We start from the raw sequence: 27,170 nt of genomic DNA, 5'->3' as shown, positions 1-27,170 counted from the left end.
TTCTTTGGCAGATTTCAAAGCAATCAAAGGTTCATAAGAAGTACAGATTCGTGCAAGACTTTGAAACCAACTACACAGGAAACCTGGAGTCCACAGGGGGAAAAATGGTGGAAAATGCTGTTCCCTCATCTTCCTCCTTTACTGTCTTCCTCCCCTTTGTCTTGATTTTAGGAAGCCATGACTCAACAGTTCAACACACACAGACACACGCACACAGAATTGCCAAAGAAAAAAGAACCCAACCTTGGTCACTATGTCAAAGCAACCTTGCTGGGTCTCGCACTCTGTTAATGAAAAGAGCATTTACAACGAAACCATGCTCTTGAGCTCCTTTCACCCAAAAGGCAAAGAGCTGTTCACTACTTAGCTCTAAGCTAGCCAAATCCAACAAAGCCATAGAGATTTTTGGCTTAATCTTCTCACTGAACTCATGCCAGCCTCGCACGGGCACAGCCAGGGCATCGTCATCCCGCCGGGGGTGTTGGCAGCTGCTCCTTCACACTTCTTAGCACTTTTCCTGCTCAGGGCAAAGGCACAAGGCGCCCTCCCTCCCACCCGTGGCACCTGGGGGCACCTCCAACTGTGCAGCCTGGCTTGGAAAGCACCTCACCTACATTAAATATCGTCCAAGTCTTTTAATGGGTAATGAATTCTACAACCTCACAGAACCCCAGAAAGTGCCTGCCTCCCCTACATACTCAGCAGCCCTCACTACGGCATTACCAGGACCAAACAATGGGGAGCACATGTGTGACATGGGTCCTCTCCATTTCCATTCCCCAAGTCTTTAGCTTACTTGAGAATATCCATTTATTTAAAATGTTCCTCATATTTATCTTCCTTTCCTGTTGCCATCTTAACCACTTCAATACAAACTGGTGTTACTAAGTAGTCAGAAAACCCCCATCCTTTTCCTTGTCCAAGTGTTCTACAAAAAATGAGGAAATTGTCCCCAAACACTAATTTCAATATGTGGCTTAACAATTCCTATTCAGGATGCCCATGTATCCGTAATAAAACTCCAAAGGGACCAGAAGTCACCTGAGGAGCTCCCAAGATGTATCACTGCTGCATCAACATGCAAGACAGCAGATGGAATAACTGTAGACTTTCAAATATGCTCAGATTATGGACGTCTGAGAAGGAACTTTGCACTGAGCATTCCCACTGGAACTTCAACTCCTACCTTTTCATTTCTCAGATGCGTTCATGTACACACCAGTCACACTGAGGCCACAGTGGCAGATAGCCATTGTGTTTCTTCAAATGACAGCATGCCCGCCATTGTGAAACATTGACACACCTTGCAACGAACCTCCCGGCGGGCGCTGGTGAGTGAGCACAATAAGAAGGAAAATAAATGAAACTTGGAAGAAGAACACACAGAAGACATTCTGATTCTTGTAGGACATTGTGTTCTGGTGAGAGTATCAGAAAGAAGGTAGAAGGCAGTGGGTGGTTGGAAGGAAACCCTCTCACCGCCCACCTGGCAGACCAGCACAAGGGAAGTACAATCCGAAAAGAACCTGGAATAGTCTATTCCACACCACTGGACATCAACCACTCTTGTCCAAAGCACTTTTTTAAAAAAGCCTTGGGACTTTCCAGAACAAGAATTTTATTTTTAAAATATTAGCACTTATTTCTAAACTTAGAAAAGAAAGACGGGCTCACAGTCTGTCCCCACAGATCACGCCTGAAGGGCAGTCTGCCATGCTCCCCTCACCTCTCTAGCTAATGCTCCTTGTGCCTGTGTCCCACCCAGCAAGGTCTGGACGGCTTGCACCTTTCAGAGGGAATCACTGGGCTTGGCCGCCTCCCCTACCTGGCTGCAAACACTGCAAGATCAAGAATGGTTCATCTGCCTTCTGCTGGGTCTGGTGTCATTTGCCTTCCCCTAACCATTCCCGTGTATCTCAGCTGGAAAGGTACAAGAGAAATAGCAAGACTGACTTAAATGGATGTCAAATAGGATGGATGAGTTACTTAGTGACATTCTGCCAACCCCTTTTAGATACCTTCTGTATTCTTTCTTCCATCTCTGCAACCCTTCCCCCTCCCCCAAGCATAGGCTATAAGTCACTCAACAACCCCTTCCCTCCACATAGATCCAACTGACCTCCATTTGGTTAGAGAGTTGGCTCTCTTTAACTTTCATTTGAAGGGTTTAAGATCTGTAGTCGCTGGCTCCACCTTCTGTCCTGGGTCAACCTGCCCAAGTCTGTAGGAATCACCAGTGGCCCTTTCCCATTTACCTCCTCAACATTTTTTAAAGGTTTCATTGTTTAATCCCTTCACCTCACCCCAGCCTTTAATGACCACCTTCCTGCCCTAAGCGGTCCTCTCATGGGTCGTTAACCTCCTTCACAAGTTAGGGACAAGCCTCGGTGTTGCCTGCAGCCCACTTACAAGAAAATATGAGCTACTATACTGGGCAGGATTTGTGATTTCACTGTAATTTTCCCATTAAGCCCAGAGTTTATCAGTCCTCTCTCCTACACATTCTGCTCTTTCCCTACCCCTCTTCCCAGTCCCCGCCCCACCCCCACCCCGCCTCCTCCCCACCCCCCAAGAAATGAACTGGTTTACCCAGCAGGTTTAGTCTTGCTTTGACCAGCTTATTGTTTCAACGTGATTATGAGGTAGCTGAGCCTGAATACACAGTTTATTAATTCTCAGGCATTCACCATGTCTGTCTTGAATGTGGTGAGAGTGGGGCGTGCTTGTGTGCGTCTACAACAGTAACGGACACTCGTGGAGTTTTGAAATCCTGCCAGTGACAAAAAAGAAGGGGAAAAAAAGATGGAGACTTGTAGTGTATGTGACTAGAGAACCACATCATTTAAGAGGTGGAAGAAATGCCAGCGTTCGGTGTGGGCATTTTACAGATTTGAACACTGAGGAAGAGCAGGAGAAAAGGACTGCACCAAGAGCACCGAGCAAGCCAGCCAGGAGCCCGGAGCCCCGCTCAGGCCCTCACGTCATGTCCGCGGGGCTCTCTCACTGGCCTGCATTCCTCCCTGTGGGCTCCTGGGAGCGAAAACTCAGGGTGTGCGTGCACCGCAGCATGCGCCGTACGTGCACAGCATACACGACCACGTGCGCACAGAGATGTGGAGACGTGACACACATACACGGCTTACAACGCAGGGTGCACCCTGTTAAAATTAGAGTAAAAGTGCTGTAATTAGGTTAAATTCTAATCCAAAGAGATCACATCTCTCCACCCCACCCACGCTCCCCAAGTCTCCCCCAGCAGCTAGTTTCTCTTACAGATGAATAAATTTCAAAAGGCACCTTGGAGAAATTTCCACATAATTTTCGTTCAGTTCCATCAGTACAGAGTTATTCCTTGATTCCATGAAAATAGCTTTTTCACACATCTCTGCACACACACACAGCGCGCGCGCACACACACACACACACACACACACGTAAAACATTGGCAGCAGGTACTTTTAATTTGCTGGAAAATATTTCTAAGAAGTCAAAAAGCTCCAGCTGAAATAGCGTGCCCTCCTATTGGCTAGCCAGGCCAGTTGAGGAACGTGATTGGTCCCTGATCCTAAGGACCGATAAGAACGGCTATAAAATCCCTGGGTGCAGCTCTTAGGCCCCCAGTTTGCAAAAGCCAGAGGTGCAAGAAGCAGAGACTGCAGCCACAGACACAGCAGGAACCGCCGAGTCCGCAGGAACAGCAGCAGCAGCAGCAGCAGCAGCAGCAGCAGCCGCCCAGCAGCAGCCCTCATCAAATCCTCACCTACGCTCTCAGTACATCCAGATCCACGTCTTCACTCGAGCCGGGAGAGGGAAAGAGGAAAGGGGGGGAGGAAAAAAAAAAAACCCAACAACTTAGCGGAAACTTCTCAGAGAATGCTCCAAAACTCAGCAGTGCTTCTGGTGCTGGTGATGAGTGCTTCTGCAACCCACGAGGCGGAGCAGAATGACTCTGTGAGCCCCAGGAAATCCCGAGTGGCAGCTCAGAACTCAGGTAAGCGCCGACCCGGGACCGGTTTCTCCCCGAAAGAGCTGTCCTCATTTGCCTCCCACTTTTGCAACTGTGTCTGTGACGGCTGATCTTGATAATAAATGTGCTTCGTGCCTGGTGGCAATAAACTGCTAGTGAAATCCAATAGCCTTAGGAAGTGGAGCTCCTTTGTTTAATAAACTGCATGCGACTACCGAAGAAGAAGAAGAAGCCGGGCGATGTGCTGAGGGTATTTCATTGCATAAGCCTAGCCTGATTGCCTGAAATCTGGCACGTACCCTCTCGGGGGGAGGGGGCGGGGAACGCTTGCATGTTGGCATGCTTGAAAGCGCTCTCTATACTTTCCAGAAGCCGGTCTTAAGGTGAGACACGGCTGCTCTGATGCCGGCCCTCCCCCTTCCCCCGTAAGACCCTATAACTTGACGTCTCTGCCTCTTTAGAGAGCACACAGAGAAGCTCCCTTTTCAGTCTGACAAATCCAGGGCGGATACAGAGGAAACCCTACCCATCCCACCCCCCACACCCACCCTGCCTCTCTCCCTCCTTCCCAGCTCCTCGTGCTCCATCCACTCCGCATGCAGCCCGATGGCCAGGAGCCCCTTGCAAAAGACCATTTGTGAAATGAAGCAGCTGTTTCTTCCAGAGGAAGGTCTTACTTTCACCCTGACTCCCGGAGCAGTTAATTGTGTCTGCCCCTGGCCTCTTAAGGAAGAGGCACGAGGAAGCCTGCGTTGACACCTCTGCCCCTTGACTCCTCCCGCCCCGCTCTCTCCCCTTCCATTCCTGTCCCCTCTTCCCCAACTGTCAGCAGAGAGGGGATCGCAGGTGTCAAAATGCTGCAGACCAGACGTTCCCCTTGGAAGAGCGCAGGTCCCTGCCTAAGGGAGGGGAGGGCTTTTGCCTTACTTCCTTTTGTACTTAGTTGCTATAGAGATGCCGTGATTCACAATTCGAGCTTGCCTAAAACAATAGCAGCCCTAATGCATATTAAAACTGCTTAAAGCAAAGTTATAATTTGAACCCGTGGAAATATATAATTAGGGAAATGACTTGTAATATCCCAGAGGCTGCGGGTGGTGGGAGGGGGTGGGGAAACCTAACTGAACCACGCTTTTGATCTCAGCGAAGAATCCTATGGTATGAGGGCTACAGATCATTTCTTGTCGAGCTGCCTGCCAGAACACCCCCCTTCTGTGGGAGAGAAATTACTTTTATGAGAGATCTTATCCAGAATGTAGAAAAGCTCATGCAAGTTCTTTGTGGTTTTCTTCCAGTCTTGCACAAGGGGTGCCTTGGCCTTGTTATTGCACACCTGTGTTTCTCTCTTTAAGAAAAAAAAAAAACCTTTAATTTGACAGAGATTATACATACCTCTAAGCACTCTAAGCACGGGGGTGGTGGGCATCAATGGATCAGATTCCTTTCTGCCAGGATGATGGTAAGTTTAAAAGCCCCAAATCAGAAGGGTCTCCTTCCAGGTGGACTCCTGGTAAATTCTCTGGATGGCAATTCCATGCTTTTCACTCAGGAGTGTATTCTTTGGAAGCCAGACAGATTCCTTGCCCCTCTCAGCTCCTACATTTGACCACTAGCCCCTGCCTGCTGCTGCTCCCTTGTGCCTTCGGTCACCAAGCAATGAACTTCAATTCCCCAGAGGTGAAAACCACTGCGCCCTGCTCAGAGGCCAGCCTCACTTGCCCAGTCAGAGGCCTGCAGTGCTGAGATGGAGAAAATGCCTTGCACAGGGAGAAGGCATCCCTCCCCTTCCTAGAGTTCAAGCTCTGAACAGCAAGGGCCTGCCCATCCCCCTCTCTCCCCATCCTTCAGATGGGTGCCTCCAAGGTCCCTCAGGACAGATCTCTGGGCTAAGTTCCGCTGATCCTCTGTCCTTGAACTTTCTGTCTGCACCCACTGGATCCCACCCAGCACCTGTGTTTGACTGAGACTGAACGCTTGTCTCTTCCAGCTGAAGTGGTTCGCTGCCTCAACGGCGCTCTGCAGGTTGGCTGTGGGGCTTTCGCGTGCCTGGAAAACTCCACCTGTGACACAGATGGCATGTATGACATCTGCAAGTCCTTCTTGTACAGCGCTGCTAAATTTGACACTCAGGTAATAAGGCCCTGGCATGCCTCAGCTGCTCGTCATTAGCTAGAGTTGGACTCTTGATTAGGAAGCAGTTGAGGGAAGCAGCCTGCTTTCCAGCCTCCCTACATGAAATTTCCTTCTTTGGGTGCACGTGCACACACACACACACACACACACACACACACACACACACCCATTTGGGCCAGAGTCCCAACCTCCACTCCCAAAACTGGCAGGAGCTGTCAGAAGCTGGCCTGTGAGGGGAGGAGTAATGGATAGGAAAGCTTTTCCTCTTGAAGAGGAAATAAAAATGTTCTTCCAACAGAGAAGTTCTTGCTGCATGGTGTGGCTTATTACCTTTGTGATCTGAATTATCAGATTCAGAAACAAGGATGCAGAGTAGGATTATGACAATTTCCAAGCTAATCTCATATCCTTTCTCCAGAGCTCAGTTCTCAAGATAAGTCTAATGGGAATGGAATTAAAAACAAAAATCATGGGGGGCAGGGGGTAAAATCATCTCATGGCGAGGACACGCACATGGCCGTGGGAGGTGCCACAGTGAGCCCCTTGGAGGTCCCCAGGTTGTATGCCCTGACCTCGTTCATCAGGTCAAGCTAAAGTTTGGCCTCCCATCCGCCCTTCTCCTCCACAGGGAAAAGCCTTTGTCAAAGAGAGCTTGAAGTGCATCGCCAATGGGGTCACCTCCAAGGTCTTCCTCGCCATCCGGAGGTGCTCTACTTTCCAGAGGATGATTGCTGAGGTTCAGGAAGAGTGCTACAGCAAGCTGAATGTATGCAGCATCGCCAAGCGCAACCCTGAGGCCATCACTGAGGTCGTGCAACTGCCCAATCACTACTCCAACAGGTGCGATTGCAACCCCTTGGCTGCAGGCAGAGAGGGGAGGGGGACGGCTGGCATAGCCAGTCTTGGAACGAGGGTTAAATTGCCAGTCACACTCTTATTTTAGCTTGCAGCCTTCCCAGCTTTTGCAGGAAAATATGTTTGTGATTGGTAGTGACAGTTTAAGCAGCTTGGATTTTTCCCCCCACTGTTAGAGAAAAAGTCTTTTCATGCCGCTACCAGAAAGCTTCATCTGCAGCATCCTTGGGTGCATTTTCTTTGTTCATTTCTTGCCACAAGCCTGGAGGAAAAGGTGAACTTTCTGGAAACCACGTTTTAAGACATAAGATTTGGCTGAAAACATGACTGTGCAGTGGTATAATTGGCCATGACAAAGAAAAAAAAAAATACTGGCTAAATGTCATAATGCAGAATTTCTGTAAATCTGGATTGTTTCAAATCAGTTCTCACCCCAATCAGATATTTTTCTGGCTAACTCAGAACAAGCTACCTTTATCTCCTAAATCTCTGAAACACAAAAGGACTAGAGTGGAGCACTGGTAGACTGCCTTCCAGGTCTAATGTTATCCTATCCCTCCCACCCAAGACTGCCCAGGAAGAAGTTCTGGTGACCACAGAGGTCCCATTCAAATCTTGGCTGATCTTGCTTGATCCAAAGCCACTGAACTTACAGTCTCTGAGACCCATGTCTGGCTGTGCCTTGCTTCACTGCCTTTCCCAGCAAGGACTGAACTGATGCCCAAGAAGGCTAGCATCCTGGCCCTTGTAAGTGGGCAGGAAAGGTTTCCAGCAAAAACTAAAGGGGCTGGTAGGGCTGGCATGGAGTGCTGGCATGGGCAGGCAAACGCAAGCTACTGTGGTGCACCTTGCCCTAAAACTGGGCCCCTGGTCCTGAAGTTCTGTGGTTCTTTGATGCTCTGCAAAATCTGCACATAGTCCTAAAGGTCAATTCCATGCTATTCTGATCCTCTGAGAGTTATTACAGGCTTACTTGATATGTTTCATTGCTAGGCACCTGCATCTGCCTTCAGAATGGCTTAGGCGTGACTATCCATGCACACGTATACAATGGAAGACCAGAAAAGTGGCCTCTTACCTCAGGTTTTGTTCAGGTCTCCAACATAACAATTTCTGATTCACTCTTAACTATACATCATTGCCCTTCAAAACTGCAAGTTCATTTATGCAAATCATTTACCTGGTGCATGGAAGGGCAACTCTATCATGATGTTCTAACCAATGTTCTCAGAACAAAGAAATTGCCTCCACCCTCTCTCTCAAAGATCTTGTCTCTGTTTAGCAACTCTGGCTTTAAAAATCACCCAGGAAGACTCTTGTTGCATAGCGGGGAGGGATGACCTGGCTAATTGCTACAAACCCCCTTGACCACCAGGAAATGAAATGAAGGCTTGTTAATTAGACTATGGCTAAGGTGGAAGGGTGTGTTGCAGCCCTGGGGGGAGGGGAGTGCCAACAAAGCCATTGTTACAAGTTTAGATCCTTAGGTATCCTGTGACAAATATGATCTACACTATGGCCTGTGACCAATTTCCAGGCAAGATTGATCTTGCTATTTCAACTGGAATAATCTTTTCATAGTCTTCTATTATGAAGGGAGGTGTGCTATCCAAAGGAGGGTGTCAAGGTTAGGCAGGCGATGCCATCCTCCCAAGGCCAAGTTCTTCCCCTCCCTACTCTTCCTTTTAGTATATGCCTTGTTTTTCAACACTCTTAGAAAACTGTCATAAAGTTTTCCCATCTCCTCCTTCATCTTGTGGGATTCACATGTAATAAAAAAGGTCAGTGGGGGAAAAGTATGGCCAGCTCTTAAAGGCCAGCATCTCTTGTGTAGCTCTTACCTTTCTCCAAGTATTTTACTTCAGCAGGCTAATATTATTCTTGTTCAGGACTGGAGAGATTTCCGGTTCCAGGCTGGGCTCGCCTTGCTCTATTTAAACTCCTCACCCTCCTAAAACATCCTGCGTTCCCAGCCTCTGTCCCACCATAGACACACACTAAGTTGGTGCCAATTGGCAAGGAACTGCAAAAGGAAGTAGTTACAGGTTCATTCCACCTTCCTGTGACTTATCTCGCATGAGATTTGGGGCTAGGAGAATCCAAAAGCCTTTGACTGGCCCAGGAGGCAGAACAAGGGGATTTTCCATGACAGAAGTTCACCTAAGCCAGAAAATACAGTTGGAGCGTCCCCCTGGCAAGCTCTACCTTTGGCCATAAGGAAGCAGGCAGAATTGGTCAAGCAGGCAAGGCGGTGTGGAGCTTGGGAACCAACTAGGCCAACCCAGATCCAGAGTAGGAAAACTGACACAAGCATCCAACTCTCTAGGGCAAGGATAGGGAACAGGAAACAGAAGAATAATATTGATCAAGGGAAACAAAGGACTATTTATAAACTCTCACACAGAACGTTCCTAGGCAGTATGTGAATATTTGAGTAAGCATGGCTGAACCAGTAGCTATGGAGAACATCTGATCTTACTCTTCACCAAGATGAAAAAAAAACTAGGATGAAATTTATTTTCAAAATGGGACAAAACATGCTTGAAAAGGTCCTTCCAGCCAAAGTGATCTGCCTAAGTGACCACTGACCGTGCCATGTCCCCTTCTGCTCACACAAAAGGATCTTCTTAAATATTCCTAACTCTCCCTGCAAAGTGGGTCCTTACCCTGGGCTGCAGTATTTTTGGTTGAATTGTGAAGATAAACCCCTCCTGAATCCTTGGAGGTATAGGGAGTCATCACTGAAGACAACTGGTATGTAGATTCACTGCCTCATTTTACTGACTAAAGAAGGAAGCTCTGCACAGACTGACCTGCTGAAGGTCACACAGCTTGTGAGTAGCCGAACCAGGCCCAGAATTCATGTGGCCTTGAGCCAAGTTATTTTGATTTCAAAAATGGCAGCCAAAAAAGCCTGCAAGAAATATCCACAACCCAAAAATAGAGCACAAGCACAATTGAATATATATGGCCACCACTGTGGTCAGCAATTCAGTTCTCACACATTGTGTCCTACAGGAAAAGGCCTGTCTGCCCAATAGCTATAGTAACTGTGAGGTACAACATGGTGCTCAATAAGCGACAGTGGCTAAGTCAACTCTTGCTTGAGGCACAACTTCTAAAAATAATCTCTTGCACTCAGTGACCTAGAGGAAAGATCTGTCTTGTGGACCAGCACATTCCAGAGGTCAGTTCTGTAGTCCATCCTTAATAAAGAGGAAAAGGGTTAACTGTGTCAGTGGAAAGGCAACCTGACAAAGTTTTCAGCCTTTCAAGAGCTGCTAGAGGAGTTCTGGGCTACTTTAGATGTGGGGTGGAGGATCACTAAAAGCAGTCAGGTTGGCAAAGATGAGGATCAAGAAACACAGAAATTAAGTGACCTGGCTGGGACACCAGAGAAAGCAACGCTGAAGGGAAAAGTCCTCAGAGAAAGAAAGCAAACACTTTGACCAAGTGAGGACACAGGAAACACATGGCCCTGAAGAGGCAATGTTAGCTAGTGAAGTTAATGCTTTTAAGGACAGTAACCTTCAGCAGCCAGAGAAGCACTTCCAATTCTTTCTAAGAAGAAAGAACTTCCTACTCTTTCTGTTTATTTCTAAGGAAGGATCATGTTTTCTAGCCCATTTGAGGATTCATCTGGCATAAACGGAACTTTCTAGAAGTGGAGGAGTTCACTTCTAAGTTATAAAGTCCTTATTGGACACTGTCCTTTGGGAGTCACTTGTACTCTTAAATAGACACAGGGAACCCAGGTCCTGACGGAGCCCAGGAGCTAAGAGCTGCCTGGAGACCAATGCATCTGCAGCTGTCTGAAGCTGTTGGTACAGAGTTGATCATTCTCAGTTTTTCCAAAACCACTTTTCTCCCCATTCCTCTGTCCAAGTGCTACTTGACTCATGTGCTTCATAATTCCAAAGGGCTAGAAAATGTTCCTGTGTGCCAGAGAATCCCAGCTTCACTCACAGCTGGATATAATTGTCCCCAGAGGGAGGGGTACAGGATAGGAGTTTGTAGGCAACCCAGACACCACCTCTGTCATCTTCTTACCACAGAGGGGTCAGCGAGTGCTCACCTCATTCCCCGCGTGCCACTCTGTTTACTGTACATCCTTGAAAGGACCTCTCTGGGGGTTAAGTTATTCTGGAAAGATGTTTGATCCTGTGCTCCAGGAGGTGAGTTAAAAATAAATAGGTTTCTTTTCCTGGAAGATCCTGTGGCCCGAGAGATCCTCTAGTTCCTCTGAGGAAAGGGTCTCCCCACATAAGTACAGCAGGTCACTATCATCAGGGCAGTTTCCTATTAGCCAACACAGAGCTAATGGGTTTTGACAACTGTCACCTCACAATGGAGCAGATGCATCCCAACACACATTGGAAAGTACCAGAACTTTCCCCAGAGAGCATCACAAGACATTTATATGTTCTGGTTATTAGGTAGCTGAATCCTTTCTAAACCGTAATGCTTCACTGCATTATTTGGGATGTTTAAAAAAATTGTTCCAAAGACAAAAGTAGTTTTCAGGAGACACAAGGATTTTCTTCTTGTGAAGTCTACCAGATCTATGCGTACTTGTTCTTTAGCAAATCGTTGTCATTGGGGAGAATACTGTTTTTAAATTTAGATTTCCTCAGTGACCACAACATCAATTTAAAAGTCTTCAGTGAGTAGTCATTTAACCTCACAACACTTACATGTGAGGGATACAAATAGGGCACAAGCCCTTCCTGTGACAACTCTTCAACCTGGTCAGACAAACAAATCTACCATCAGATACTCGCTTTTGTGACAGAAACCAAGTACCAATAAGATGCCTAAATGAGAAGGAAGCGAGCAAAAGCCCAAGTGGTAGAAAACGTTCTCATGGAGGTATAGAAGCATAGACACTTAGGGACCATTCGTGTTTTCTCTTAAATATCCTCAGTGCCTAGCATTTGGCTTCTCACTACAGCAGGCTTTTGGAGGAAATCTGAAAGTAGAGTCTGTCAATAGCCTTTACCAAGGTTAGGAGAATGTGTGGTAATAAAAAGCAATTTTGTGGAAAACTCCCTGAGGCACAAAAGACAGGGACTAAAAGTTCAGTCAGAAAATGTACTCATCTGCACCAAGGAAGAAAACTGCCAAGAAGCATCAAGATAATTGTAAGACCATGTGCAGTAATTTTATTATCAGCATTGAGTGTTGGGCTCACCTTACTGCATTCAGTGCATTTGACTAAGTCCCACTTCTGTCAGTGACCCACTGTATAATCTCCAGCTCTCCTTAGTTTTTTCTCTACAAAAGGAGAGTTGAATTGATGACTGAATGGTCTCCATAGTGCCATGTAGCCCACCAAAATGGTCCCCTGGATCATGGTGTCCTCTAAAATAAGAGGGTTTCTAAAACTTTTCAGACGACAAGTTGGCCTTTGCTTCAGAGTGTGATCTAAATCTTCTTAACTCTAAATATGAAGATAGATTTATCTTGTATGGCCTGGTAAACCCAGGGAACATGTCACTTAGGCTAAGAAGACACTGTTTGAGGTAGAAAGCTAAAGCCATCTTCAGCTGATTTGCTAGTTGTGTTTGCATGGTTCAACCATTGGGAACTACTGTTGGCGGCATAAAGACCATGAGAAAGCTCAGATCTTAGTTTGTTCACACGAGTGAGTGTCATGCACGCTTTCTTTCCCACTGCAGATACTATAACAGACTCGTCCGTAGCCTTCTGGAATGTGACGAAGACACTGTCAGCACAATCAGAGACAGCCTGATGGAGAAAATTGGGCCCAACATGGCCAGCCTCTTCTACATCCTGCAGACAGATCACTGCGCCCAAGCACACCCACGAGCTGACTTCAGCAGGAGGCGCACTAGTGAGCCACAGAAGCTGAAAGTCCTCTTCAGGAACGTGCGAGGTGAGGGGGACTCTCCCTCCCACATCAAACGCACCTCTCACGAGAGTGCGTAACCAGGGAGAGGTATTGGCAACCTCACCAAACTAGTATCATTTTAGGGGTGTTGATACACCAACTTTGAGTGTACTGTGCCTGGTTTGATTTTTTTAAAGTAGTTCCTATTTTCTATTCCCCTTAAAGAAAATTGCATGAAACTAGGCTTCTGTAGTCAATAGGCCAACATTCTCCAGTGGCAGCATTTCCATAAACAGAACACGTGCGAGCGTTCTGCCTGTCCTCGGGAGAACGTGCCCTCTGTCATCGCCTCCCTCCAGCGATGTCTTTCCCCAGCTCCCCTCTGACTACCCTCAAACACAAAACATTCATGTATCTTCCTAGTCATTGTAATTTGACAATGTGGAGCCCTTTAGAGTGGTTGCCCCAGTAGAGTTAGCGGATATGAATAACTTTATTTAAATGCATGTCGTAAATGCTCATAAAGATGTTAAATGGAATTCGTGTTATGAATCTGTGCTGGCCATGGACGAATATGAATGTCATGTTTGAATTCTTGATCTCTAATGAGCTAGTGTCTTATGGTCTTGATCCTCCAATGTCTAATTTCCTTTCTGACACATTTACCAAATTGCTCGAGTCTGGCTCTCCAACCAGACTTTGAGCCTGCATCTTCTTGCATCTAATGAAAAACAAAAAGCTAACATCTTTATGTACTGTAACTGCTCAGAGCTTTAAAAGTATCTTTAACAATTGTCTTAAAACCAGAGAATCTTAAGGTCTAACTGTGGAATATAAATAGCTGAAAACTAATGTACTGTACATAAATTCCAGAGGACTCTGCTTAACAAAGCAGTATATAATAACTTTATTGCATATAGATTTAGTTTTGTAACTTAGCTTTATTTTTCTTTTCCTGGGAATGGAATAATTATCTCACTTCCAGATATCCACATAAATGCTCCTTGTGGCCTTTTTTATAACTAAGGGGGTAGAAGTAGTTTTAACTCAACATCGAAACTTAAGATGGACCTATACAAGATAGGAAAAACCAACAGGTTTATCTAAAGGACCCCAGGTAAGATGTTAACCTCCCAGCCCACCTCAACCCAGAGGCTACACTTGACTTAGACTTATCCTGAACCAGCTCTGTCAAATCCAACTGTGAATTATAGGAACCCAAAAGAGCATCCCTTTGGGCTCAGACCACTTAGCGTGATAAGGCCAACTATACCTTGGGAAGTGGTGGTGCCTAGCTCGCCATCTTTCATCCACTCCTGGCTCTCTGGCAGATGATGATGGGGTGGGAGATTGGCCACAAAATCAATCAGGGATGAGTCAGTGAGCCTTTGGGTCTTCAGTCCGGGGGACTTGGGGCTGAGGGAGCATAAGTAACCCTGGGCTGTCCAGCCTTAATAGATTCCTCTTACATTTTTGACCTGTAGCATGCTGCCTGCCAAAGTAGCCCTGGCAGCTGGACCATCTCTGTAGGATCGTTTAAAAAAAGAAAAAAAAAAAAGAAAAGAAAAAAAAAGAAAGAAAGAGGGAAAACGAGCTGGTGGTTTGATCATTCCTGCCGTGATGTTTACAAGATGGCAACCACCAAAGCCAAATGACTAACCTATCTATGAACAGCAGTCGTTTCTCAGGGTCACTGTCCTTAAACCCAACAGTCCCTTATGAGCGTCACTGCCCACCAAAGGTCAATGTTGAGAGAGGAAGAGGGAGGAGGGTTAGTTCTGCAGGGGCCACTCCAAACTCGCTTGGGTAGAAACTATTGGTGCTTGACTCTCACTAGGCTAAACTCAAGATTTGACCAAGTCGAGTGAGAAGGACCCTGGTGGGAGGAGGGATGGCACCTCTCCAGAAAAATGAAAAGCAATACAACTTTACCACGAAGCCTTTAAAACGTGCTGCTCAAGGAGCAAGATCAAGGGCAGCAGACCCAGCAGCTGCGGCAGTACAAATGCTGCTGCCTCTGTCCCCACGTAGCCTCTAAGCGTGCTGACATCAGATTGTAAGGGCGTTTTTATACTCAGAACTGTCCCATCCCCAGGTCCCCAGACAAATGGACACTGCCTTAGCCTCTTGGAAATCAGGTAGAGCATACTCTAAGTTAGATACCCCCTCTCTCCCCCACGTCCCACCCCAGGCAAGGCTGACTTCTCTGAACCAGAAAAGCGAATCAAGTGTGTGTGTTGTGTCCATTTTGCAAACCCACTAACCCAGGACCCCAAAGTGACAAGTACTTCATGAGGATTCCTAGCAAAATTCTCTCTTATTTCAGTCCAGTAGATTGTCTCTGTCTCTTTTTCTTTTTGGCTATGACCTCTTCAAACCATGGTACCCCCTTTTCTCCCCCACGGTAATATTTATATATGTAGCTACAATACATATATCTACACACATGGAAAGAAGCAGTTCTCACGATGTTGCTAGTTTTTTGCTTCTCTTTCCCCCTCCTCACTCCCTCCGACTCTTCCTTAAACTTCCAAAGCTTCGTCTTGTGTTTGTGGCACAGAGTGATTCGGGGCTGACCTAGACCAGTTGCATGACTCCTCTCTCTCTCTCGTGATTTGGTTGCACTTTAGATATTTTTGTGCCATTATATTTGCATTATGTATTTATAATTTAAATGATATTTAGGTTTTTGGCTGAGTACTGGAATAAACAGTGAGCATATCTGGTATATGTCATTATTTATTGTTAAATTACATTTTTAAGCTCCATGTGCACATAAAGGTTATGAAACATATCATGGTAATGACAGATGCAAGTTATTTTATTTGCTTATTTTTATAATTAAAGATGCCATAGCATAATATGAAGCCTTTGGTGAATTCCTTCTAAGATAAAATAATGATAATAAAGTGTTATGTTTTATTGGTTTCCCCTCCCCTATGTCTTTCATTGTTATTCTTTAAAAATTTCTTGAATGAGCATGAAATCGCTGGTGGATTAGTTTTCTTGAAGGTCACTATAGATGTTAATAAGGAAAGGAATATAGTGTAAAATAGCACCTTCCAAATTTCTTTAAATCCATTCAGCAGTTCCTACTGCCCTCCTTACAAAGTTGGAAAAAGCTTTGCGCTATGCAGACTGACCAGCAATCCAGCCTCATGACTACGCTTTCTCTGCCAGTGACCTGCATGCTCCAGTGACACAGGCAGCTGTGGGGAGACTCACACTGTCTTCCTTCCAAGTCTTCCTTGATGTTGGTGTCACTTTGTAGAAGAATGTCCCCCTACCCTTCTTCTAGACTGGACGCTCCTGACAGACAGACTGCGCTTGGTCACCATTGTGACACCCAGCACAAAAATAGCACCCTCGGTTCTTTAAATAATTTAGAAAGCATAGTAAGGTGGGAAGACACCACCCTGCTAGTGTGAGGTCTGAAGAGCATGGGGCTGGAATTCTGGCTCTGTCACTTATTAATCGTATGATGAGTTACTTCATTTTGAATCACATCAGTCTCTGTCTCCGTAAAATGGAGGTGCTGATAGTGACCCCCCAGAACTGAGCTGAGGAGAGAAGTGACTTGCTCATGACAATTTTGGTACACAGTCGGTGCAATCCATGACAGTGACGATGGTGGGCAGAGGACTGAGGAGCAAGCACTCCTCATTTCAGAAAATGCCCAAATGAGTCACATCAGAAGGGCAGCTGGGTCTTGAAGCATGTTTAGGAGTTCAGTCCAAGAGAGACCATTAATAATTTTTAAATTATTAACTTGTTTTAGTCACGTTTTTTGGTTACTAAGACACAGTACCTGATACACACCACTGAGAGGAAAGGAGCTTTATTTTCGTTCTCAGTCTCAGAAGCCTCAGTTCACTACAAACAGGTGCAGATGTACAGATGTCCTGGGGGAAGGGTGTGGCGGACGAAAGCTGCTCCCATCATGGCAACCAAGAAGCAGAGAGCAAAGGGAGGACCTGGGGGAGGCAGTGTGCACTTCCAGGTTATGTTTCCAGTGACCCACCGCCAACGGGCTCCCTCTCACATAGCAGACTTAGCACATCTGGTATACGACACCTGCACCTCATGACCCGGTCAGCACCCCAGCACATGAGGCTTCTGAGCCTCAGATCTGCATCAGAGCAGGATTTATATCCAAATGGGGACCTTGTTCTCAATATTCTTCATTTCTAGTTCCAAACTACATTTTCTCAAGTTCAAATATGCATAGAACACCTAACAAATAGAACAAGAATTATAACCATAGGGCCAAACATGTGTTCCATTCGACTTACCTTGACCTGACCAAGGAAAGACAGCACACTATTTTATTATTATTACCCTTCCTTCTCAGCCTTCCATCAATATTTATTTCTATAGGAAGGCTGTATGCTAGGCTACATAGTATAGTGCTAAGAACTTAGACCTTGAATTTCTATGACCTGATTATCACTGTGGCTTCAAGCAGAGAGCCTGGCCTCTTCCAATCTTAGTTTTTTACTTACAAAAATATCCCTGTGAAATGGGGATAAACACACCTTACCTGGAAGAGTGACTAAAACTTAAATGCATTACATATAAAGTTTTTAAAATAACACTGAGCACACAGCAAGTACCCTCAGAACAGTATATTGAGCACTCAACAAACCTATTATTATTCATATTCCTTCCACTCCCACCCAGAAGTAGTGGGAAATTATATTCCCACCTGCAGCATGTCTTTGAGCATCACTTTGGAGCATGAATTTCTTTTCTTGCTCCTTTTCCTTTGGTAGATCCTTATATACTACTACTTAATCAAGAGTTTATGAGTTTGAAGTATAAAATTTTTCAGCCTACAAAAATTGGCAAATTATACTGTGATGAACACCTGAACCCCATCACTGAGCTTAAGAAATAAAATAGAACCATGGTTAATATCATCGATGTTACTCCCTGGGCCTATGCACACATTAACAATCCAGGACTTAATGACATTTTGAAAAGTCATGACTCGGAAGGGTAGAATTTCTTGTAGCATTGAAATATAATAATTTTAATATTTTTTCTATCAGCCTTTCTGGGTCATAGTATGATCTGTAAGTCTGTGGTATGAAAAGAAAAAGGTTAGGTCATCCTTCCTACAGGGTGTATTGTGAACATCATAAAGAGCCATTGGCATGACTCTTAAGTCAGCAGTTCTCAGAAGGTGCTTGAAGTTACCTGAGGATCTTGTTGGGGTGACTGAGTATGTCTGCATGATGACCGAAACCCTGATTTCTAACATGCTTCTCTGTACATGGTTCATAAGGATGCTTCGAGCACCAAGGTTCCAACTCTTTCCCTCTATCTCAGTTGTTTCTTCCACAGCAGAGCCTCCAAGCAGCCGCTACAGGGATGTGGCTAAAATTCAGGACTGGTCATTTCCCTTCCTCGCCTTCATAGCTCCCCATCACTTTCAAAAACAAAATCTCAGCACCTCAACTCCAATTGGATGGCCCTCAAAAGATGAACCTTTTATTCCAGTGTGCATTTTTGATTCTTTTTTTTTTTCAAAGTTTTATTGATAAACAGCAATGAGACAGTTTCAAATCCAATCGGAAGTACAGTTTCAACAAATAATACACTGCATATATGCTTCTTAGTGGTTAATTGCTGTACAAGAAGTGGACTTGTGATCCTATTTACAAGCACCATTAGAACAAATCATTCTATTCATTAAGAGAATGCAATTATATATCTATCCTAACCACTTGGAATACACAAATACAAAATGGACATTCATCGGTATACCCCAGTTTTTCTAAGTTCCGTTATTGAATATTATAGGTGTGTAAACTCAGCAAAATATTCTAAAAGAGTCCAGCAGCCCATAATAGCATGGGGTCTTCTGTTTAACTGGCAATCTCAGAAATTACTGACCTGAGTCCCCCACAGCTCAACATAACAGCAAGGCTTTACTTCCTATATTTCATCTTCATACTTTTCTACTGGATGGTTAAGACCAAGGGTAAAGCAGGACCTATGCAACAAGAGTTGTAGCTTTTTGGTCTGAGAAGGTCAGTGAAATGTCCTCAGGATTTATCTTGAGATCCCGTACCTCAGATTGTAGAACCTTTGTCAGTGCAGCCATGTGGATGAGTCACGGCCATTGCTTGGCCAATGTGCTCTCTGTGAAAGCCTGAGAGAGTGTCTTCTCCCCATGTGACTCTCCTTAGGCCCACTCTATGTCATCGATCACTTTCCTCTTTGGCCTCATAATCTCCTTGATCAGAAAATTTGGGACACTACCGAGGTACATGACGTTACACTACAAGTTCTCATATGTCCTGAGTCTTAATTGACCTTAGAAGGTTAGGGCCAAAATGTTGGCATTCCTTGTAGCCCTCCTTTTTCTCTAATTTTGGTCTGCAAACTTACGTTGTTAACCATCCAGAAGACAAGCTTATTGTTATTATCAAACAATTTAGGCTATTAAGCTTAACCTCACTATCTCACTGCATTTCAAACATCTTAGGCATCATAAGGAGCAAGTATTTTTCATCAAGTAGTGATATGTTGAACTTTAAGTCCCTGATGCATTTTTGATTCTACAGATGAGAATTTCTCACTCTTCCCCAAAGACACATATCACCTTCACATGATCTTTTCATATATCATTAATGAATAGGATTCTCCTTGAACTCCTTTTCATTCACCAAAGCCTAGGCTGGAAACCTCCCCTAGCACAGCCACGCATGAGGCAGCTCATAGAGAAGACTGCTTTCAAGAAGGAAAGGTCTTAGGCCTCCTTTACCTGATGCTTAATCCAAAGCCAGCATGCACCAGAGCCAGCATGCATTTGAGGTGAGGAAGGATGAACTTCTTTCCTTCACCACTACTTAGCCCATGGCTCTGCCTCCCGTAGGAGCTCAGGTGTGAGCAGGCCTGGCTGTGCATCCTGGGGAGTGGAAGGCATGTTGCCATGGTGAGTGGTGAGACAACTAACTCCAGGTACTAATTTTCCAAAAGCATTTCCATATATCCTTAAGTCTGCCAGCTTATAAGATTGTATAACTGTATTTCTTCCCACAGTAGCCCTATAATAGTGTACAGGTGCAGCAAAAGATTCACCCACAAGCATGGACAAATAATCACTAAATCTACACCAGGCATCACACGAGAGAGCTGGTCCTTGTAACCGGACTTATGTAGTATCATGCAGTTATTTTTTCCATAATTTTATTGATAAACAAATAGCAATGAGACAGTTTCAAATAAAACTGGTAGGACAGTTTCAATAATTAACACATTGCATACTCTCTTCCTAGTGGTTATTTGCTGTACAAGATGCAGACATGATATCCTATTTACAAACACTATTACAACAAATCCCTCTATTCACTAAGAGAATGTAACTATATATCTATCCTAACTATTTTGAATACACAGATACAAAATGGACATTCATCTGTATCCCCTTTTTTGTTTAGTTCTGTTATTTAAATATTACAGGTGTGTGAACTCAGCAAAATATTCCAAAATAGTCCAGTAGTCCATAACAGTATTGGGTCTTCCACTTGACCGGCAATGTCAGAAATTGTTGACCTGAGTCTCCTATAGCTCAACATAACACCATGGCTTTACTTCTTATACTTCATTTTTATACTTTTCTGCTGAATGGTTATGCCCCTCAGTTCACTAGATATTCTTTGAGCTCAGGCTCTGCCATGAATTACATTCTCTATGGCCTTTTGATTTTTCTTCTCAAGTAAGGACTTGCAGGGCAAAAACAGTGTTACCTCAACTCAACCCTCCACATTAATAGAAAACCAGAAGAACAATGAACATCATCATGTTCTTCATATAACTGAGGCCTAATTATTGAATAACAATCAATAAGCATTGATATACCAGTGCATAGTGGCCCACATGCAGCCCACTAGGCTAGAACTCATTGATTCAGATCCTTGTCTGCCAACGAAATGCATCCCTGCTTTCCATCTGCACTGAAGGATTTGTGGCTTCCAGTTGAAGACAGAATGCTATTCTCAACTCTACCACAATTAAGTCACACTGCAGGTGTAGGCTGCTGTAGGAAAACCAGATGTGGTATGTGTCCCACGAGAGACTGGGGCTGTTTCCAACATGTGATCCAAGTCCTGGAACCTATTCCAGTGACAACTGCTCATTTCTCCTGGGATTCCCTGGGAGCACACATATCCTAAGCCATAACTTATTGAATCTGCACTAGGCTGAGGGCCTTTCCTCCCCAACTCACACCCATCATAGCTAATAGATTGTTCACTGTGCTAATCCCTTCCTGCCTTATATTCTGGTCATCCAAAATCATGACTGAAAACACAAGCCTCTCCATTTATCCCCCTGACATTGGCAAATTCCGCTGTTGCTTCCTACTCCTGTTCTATTGGTCAGTATCCCACTTCTGAGACAAAGATATCTAACATCTACAGCCTAAAAAGGAAGAGATTTATTTTGATTCACAGTATCAGAGGGTACAGTCCACGGTCACCTGGGCCCCAGTGCAGAAACATCATGGCTAAAGGATGTGACGTAAGAAAGCTGCTCAATTTAGGGCACCCAAGAAAGCAAGGAGCAGGGAAAGATCCTTGAGGAGAGTTCAGGGACTGTATATCGTCCCCAGGTCGTGCCTCTAACATCCACGCAGAAGCACTGAACATGTCCCTTACTAATCTCCTGGGTTCTCAAACTAATCAAGTTGACAGTCCAGATTAGTTATCACACACCTCTCTCAGCCACTTATAGTTTTCCTCTTTCCAAAACCTGCCCAAATTCCATTACACCTGTCCCTTGGGATCAATGGGGGATTACTTCTCAAGCCCCTCCCCTCCTCAAATGCCAAAATCTGCATGACATTGTTTTCGCATCATCATTTCGCATATCATTAGTGAATATGCTCCTAACACTCTTTTTATTCATGTTCAAGTCCCCTATATAATAGTGTAACATTTTCTATGCACATCCTCCTAGTCTTCAAATCATCTCTGGGATACTTATACTACCCAACACAATATAAGTGGTATATGAGTGGTGTTTGCTTTATTATTGAGGGACTACTGACATGGAAAAAGCCTGTATATGTTCATCTTCAGTGTAAATGCAATTTTTCTGAATATTTTCTGAATATTTTCAATTTGCAGTTGGTTGAAGCTGCAGATAAGAAAGTAAAGGAAATACTTGGCTGACTATATATCTCAAAGCTTTCTTTTTATATCTCCCCCAGTTTCTTATCTTAACTAAAACTTGCTGCCCTTAAAGAACAATGTTCTAAACAGTCTTCCCAAATGGTCAGTTACTCCTCCAAATTTCAGGGTTGGCAAGTGGGCTCCGTGGGCCTCTGTTTTCCAGAATGTGGTTTTGTCAATGTCCCATAAATATTCTAATCAGCTGAGACAGGCCATCTGGCACATCTTTTTCTCCTCTCATTGCCACTGCTTTCCAGCCCCAAATACCTTGGAATGACATTGACAGAAATTGACACCCGTTTGTTAATCACAGCTTTTCTTTTAACTCCCAAGTCTCGTCCTAAGCATGAGAAGTTCAATGTCCTTGTGACTCATCCAGGGCTCAAACTTTCAAGCCTTGCTCCATTCCAAAGGTGATGCCACTCTTACACCTTGGAATCAGGAATGGCCATATCCACGTGCCTGTCCTGGCTGTAGACACTGATGAGTTACAGTTCATGTCACCCACTTCAACAAGCTATGACTACCCATTTCTTTATTGAGCTGATGTAAAATGTATTTCCCCCTTTTTATTAATTAAGTGTACTGCTATATTTTGGGTACGCATAATAATCACATTCATTATGGGGAGTCTGTACCTATATATGGTATCTCTTGACTCTGTTTTCCCCACCCCGCTACCTACCCTTCAACACCCTTCCCCCCTTTATTTGCAAAAGCTTTGCTTCTTTGTTTTGCTTCTTGTCTCATCATTTTTTTTGTTTTTCTGACATTCACACAATTCTGATATCTTACATGCAAAATCTTTCCTTCCAGCTACAGCGCTCCATCCTTACATTTCTCCCACTCATTTATTTGCTCTGCATCAATTCTTTAACCTCTTGCCAACCTCCAGTCCCTTGACTCCTCCGCATTTTCCTGATGTTTCCTGTCCTTTCCTATCACTGTCTCCTTCATCCTAACCCTGAATCCATGGCTACTCAGTTCCACCCCACTACTGAATTGCCCTCAAATAGCCTGCCTCGTCCATCTTTCAAACACACCTCACTGGAAAAAGCCCAAACCCACAGCCAGCCTTCTCAGCCACAGAAAAGAAATCACAACACCATGAACAGATTTGGTGTTACTTAAAATGTATCAGCTTTAAGCTGAACAAGACCTTTAGTATTGCCTGGAAATCTTATTCAGCCCTCTTCGACTCTCCTCTCCACTCTCCATAGCAACTAGTAAGACCTCCAACCCATTCAAACCTCTGGGAAGCCTCCTCCCTTCTAGTGCCCAGCAGAATATTTTGCCTCCTGCCACAGAGACCAAGTAGGAACTATGACATGGAAGATCCCTCCCTTCCCCCTACCAAGCTTACCCACACCCCTGTCGCTGTTGTTATCATTGTTCCAGTCTCCAAAGGGCACAGAATCTTTCTTGCTGCCTTCGACTAATGAGTAAAGCAAAGTTTAGACCCCACACATGCCGTCCTTCCAACAAGACTTTCAGCCTTCAGGCTGCTGCAAAAGCAGTCTCTCCCTTCATCTGCAGATGCCAACCCTACTACTACATCAGCAGCTTCTTTCTCTCAGCAATCCCTAAATGTATCTCCTTCGGCCCCCACCCTATCTCACTCATCTTACAACCAGTCTATTTTAAAGAAAGTACACTGAAGAAAGTCTTCATCTCCTGTTTAATCTTGAAGCATTTAGACTCTGACAGCCATCTACACTAAAATATCTATCAACCATAGCAGCAATCCTTCCACTGCTATACCCAAAAGTGACCCATGTCTTAAGTATATTTGTCATTAGGCCCTGATAAGCAGACTGTATTGCCTACAGGATTTCCATGGGTTTTGGATGTAGCTCATTGGGAGAGTGCTTAGCTAATGGGACTTGGACCCAGTTCTGAGTATGGCAAAGTGAGTGGGCTTTTTATTACATTCTAATTTTTTTTTCCTTTAATGTTCTACTTCAATGTTTATCTCCTCTTCCTATTTCCTATGGAATTTTAATGTTGAAGGGTTTTTTTACCTTTCTCTCTTGGTCTTTGTTTTCTTCTTACTCTGGGTACTTCTCTCTGGCATCACCACCTACTCACATACTGTAGTTGATGCGTATCATTCCAAAACACTGCTTCTCTAAAACACTCTACTGAGCTTCAAACAAACATATCAGAACTGGGATTGAGACACTTTGATGAAAGCCACCAAAATCTTTTTTTTATGAGTTATCTTTATTTTTTAATTAATTTTATTGAGAAACAAATAGCAATGAGACAGTCTCAAAAATAATTAGTAGGACAGTTTCAATAATTAATACATTGCATACTGTTGTCCTCCTGGTGGTTATTCATAGTACAAGATGCAGACATGAGATCCTGTCCAAACACTATTAGTATAAATCTTTCTTCCCATTGAATTAAGAGAAAGTAGCTGTATTTCTATCTTAAGTATTTTGCATATAAATATACAAAATGGTCCTTCATTTGTATCTCCTTTTTTTTTTTAGTTTTGTCAGAGAAGGGTATTCCCTTGCCATTTAAATATTGTAGGTGCATGAATTCAGCAAAATAATCTGATACAGTCCAGTAGTCCATAATAGCAATGGGTTACCCATAGGACTGGCAGTGTCAGAAGTTGTTGACTTGAGCCTTTTACAGCTCAGTGTTTTAAAATGGCTTTACTTTTTATACCTCATTTTTATATTTTTCTGCTGGATAGTTAAGACCAAGATAAAGCAAACCTATATAACAAAAAAACGTGACTTTTGTATCTGCCAAGATCAGTCAAATCCCCTCAGGATTTATCCTGAAACCCTGTACCAAAATCTTAATACAACAATAATTCGATTCTCTAAACCCTCGTCATTTTCAAAAAAGATTTCAGCCTCCTCTGAATTCTAGATTCATTGAATGGCATCTCCATTCACTTGAAGTATGGGTATCACCTTTGGCTCCTCTCTCCTCAGGCCTCTTAACAAGTAACATTGATTCTTCCTCCTAATTATCATTCAAAGCTTTCTATTTATTCACATTCACATTCACATTGCTATTATCTGCATTTAGGTTACATGCTCTCAGGACCTTCATAAATTCTTTCTCAGATTCTAGAAATCCCAGGCTCCCAACCCAAAACCACTCCCAAGCCTGAGACCTGGGACACTTTCTGCAAAGGAAGTCTGATTTTGTCACTCTCCTACTAGAAAACTATCCATGGCCCCTCTATATTATCAGACAAAAAGATCTACTCAGCGTAGGATGCCCTATAGTTGGGGTGTGATGTGAGAGTCCCCACAGGGTTCACTGTGATTAAAGGTTTAGGAGAATGGTGCTATTCTGAGGAGATGAACTGAACCCTTCCAGGGATGGAGCCAAGGGGTAGGTTCTTAGGTCACTGTGCTCTTAGGAAGGATTATGGGATGCCAGGGTCTGTCTGTCCCCCACCATTTCCTGGTTTCAGACATGATTACTTGTTTGCCATATGCTCCAGTCATTGCCAGCTGTCATCCATCAAAGTTTTCTGCCACATACTAGCCAATAGAGGCGTCACGCCCTTTACCTCCCAAAACTAGGTGTTAAATAAACATTTTCTTTTGTAAGTTAGTTGCCTTGGGAATTTCACTGTCTTGGCCTTTCTAGCTCCCTGATTTTCTAGCTTCTAGTGTTTATAATGGCCAATGACTTACGCAGTCCAAGATACAAGGACACACTAAACAATCTGAATACTTCCTACCTTTTCACCTCTTCTCTTTTTTTAAATAATTTTATTGAGAAACAAACAGCAATGAGACAGTTTCAAAACCAATTACTAGAGCCGGGGAGATAGCTCAGCAGAAAAAGTGTTTGCCTGGCAAGCGCAGGGTCCTGAGTTCAATCCCCAGTACAAAAAAAAAAAAAAAATTACTAGCACAATTTCAATAACTAATACATTGCTATTGTCTTAATGGTTATTCATTGTACAAGATGCAGACATGATATCCTGTCCACAAACAATATTAGAACAAATCTATTCAGTGATCCAAGAGAGTGCAGCTGTGTATCTATCTTAACTATTTTGAACATAAAGATACAAAATGGTCGTTTGTTTGTATCATGCTTTTTTGTTTAGTTTCCTCAGAGAAGAGTATTCTATTGTCATTTAAATATTGTAGGTGCCTGAATTCAGCAAAATATACCAATATACTCCAGTAGTCCATAAAAGTAGTGGGGTTTCCATAAGATTAGCAATGACAGAAGTTGTTGAGTTGGTCGGGGGGATGACTCAGTGGAACAAACGCTTGCCTGGCAAGGGCAAGGGCCTGAGTTCAATCCCTGGTTCCACCAAAAAAAGAAAAAAATAAAAATAAAGAAGCTGTTGACTTGAGCCTTTTACAGCTCAGCATATTAATATGGCATTACTTTTTATACTTCGTTTTTATACTTTTCTACTGGATGGTTAAGACTAAGATACAACAAGACCTATATAACAAGTAATGTAACATTTGTATCTGACAAGGTCAGTCAAATCCCCTCAGGATTTATCCTGAAACCCTGTACCACAGTTTGTTGATCCTTTGTGACTGTCAGCCATGTGGATGAGTTGCGCCCATTGCTTGACCAATTTACTTTCTCTCCATCATTAGGCACACTCTACACTCTACACCATTGATCACTTTCCTCTGTGGCCCCATAATCTCCTTGATCAGAAAATTTGGGACACAAATGAGTTACAGGATGTTACAGTACAGGTTCCCATATGTCCTGAGTCTTCACTGAAGTTGAAAGGCTAGGGCCAAAATGTTGGCTGTCCTTGCAGCCCTGCTTTTTCTCTAATTTTTGGCCTGTGAACTCAGGTTGTTAACCATCTAGAAGAGAAGGTTATTAATATTGCCTTACAACATAGGCAGTTGAGCTTAACCTCACTATCTGTCTGAATATCAAACATCTTAGGCATAACATGGAACAAGTATTCTTATTCTCCATCAAGTATTGATATGTTAAACTTTAAGTCCCTACAGAATATGAAGAAAAAAAATTTTTAAATATCAGCATATGTAGTTAGTCAGGGTGAGAATTCTACCAATTAGCTGCTAATTTCAAAAACATGCTGCATATTCTCAGGACCATTTCCTTACCAGTCTTGTACATATAAATGTATGGCTTTGCCCCTCTCATGTTTCCTAGCTTTTCTCCTTGCCCTCTCTTTGTTGTCTAA

The 27,170-nt window shown here is 43.9% G+C and overlaps 1 protein-coding gene across 1 annotated transcript; it reads left to right on the top strand.

Annotated features, from left to right (window-relative positions):
* The first annotated feature begins 3,624 nt into the window (after nucleotides 1-3,624).
* Nucleotides 3,625-15,736, top strand: Stc1 (stanniocalcin 1). The gene is made up of 4 exons (XM_004630667.1): nucleotides 3,625-3,991; nucleotides 5,955-6,097; nucleotides 6,729-6,940; nucleotides 12,634-15,736. The coding sequence occupies exons 1-4, from the start codon at nucleotides 3,874-3,876 to the stop codon at nucleotides 12,902-12,904; spliced, it is 744 nt and encodes a 247-aa protein (XP_004630724.1). The 5' UTR covers nucleotides 3,625-3,873; the 3' UTR covers nucleotides 12,905-15,736.
* Nucleotides 15,737-27,170: the final 11,434 nt, after the last annotated feature.

This window comes from Octodon degus, unplaced genomic scaffold, assembly GCF_000260255.1.
Source record: "Octodon degus isolate 3935 unplaced genomic scaffold, OctDeg1.0 scaffold00036, whole genome shotgun sequence".
Lineage (NCBI taxonomy): Eukaryota > Metazoa > Chordata > Mammalia > Rodentia > Octodontidae > Octodon > Octodon degus.
Note: the sequence above shows the minus strand (reverse complement) of the source record. Positions and strands in the feature narration are given on the sequence as shown.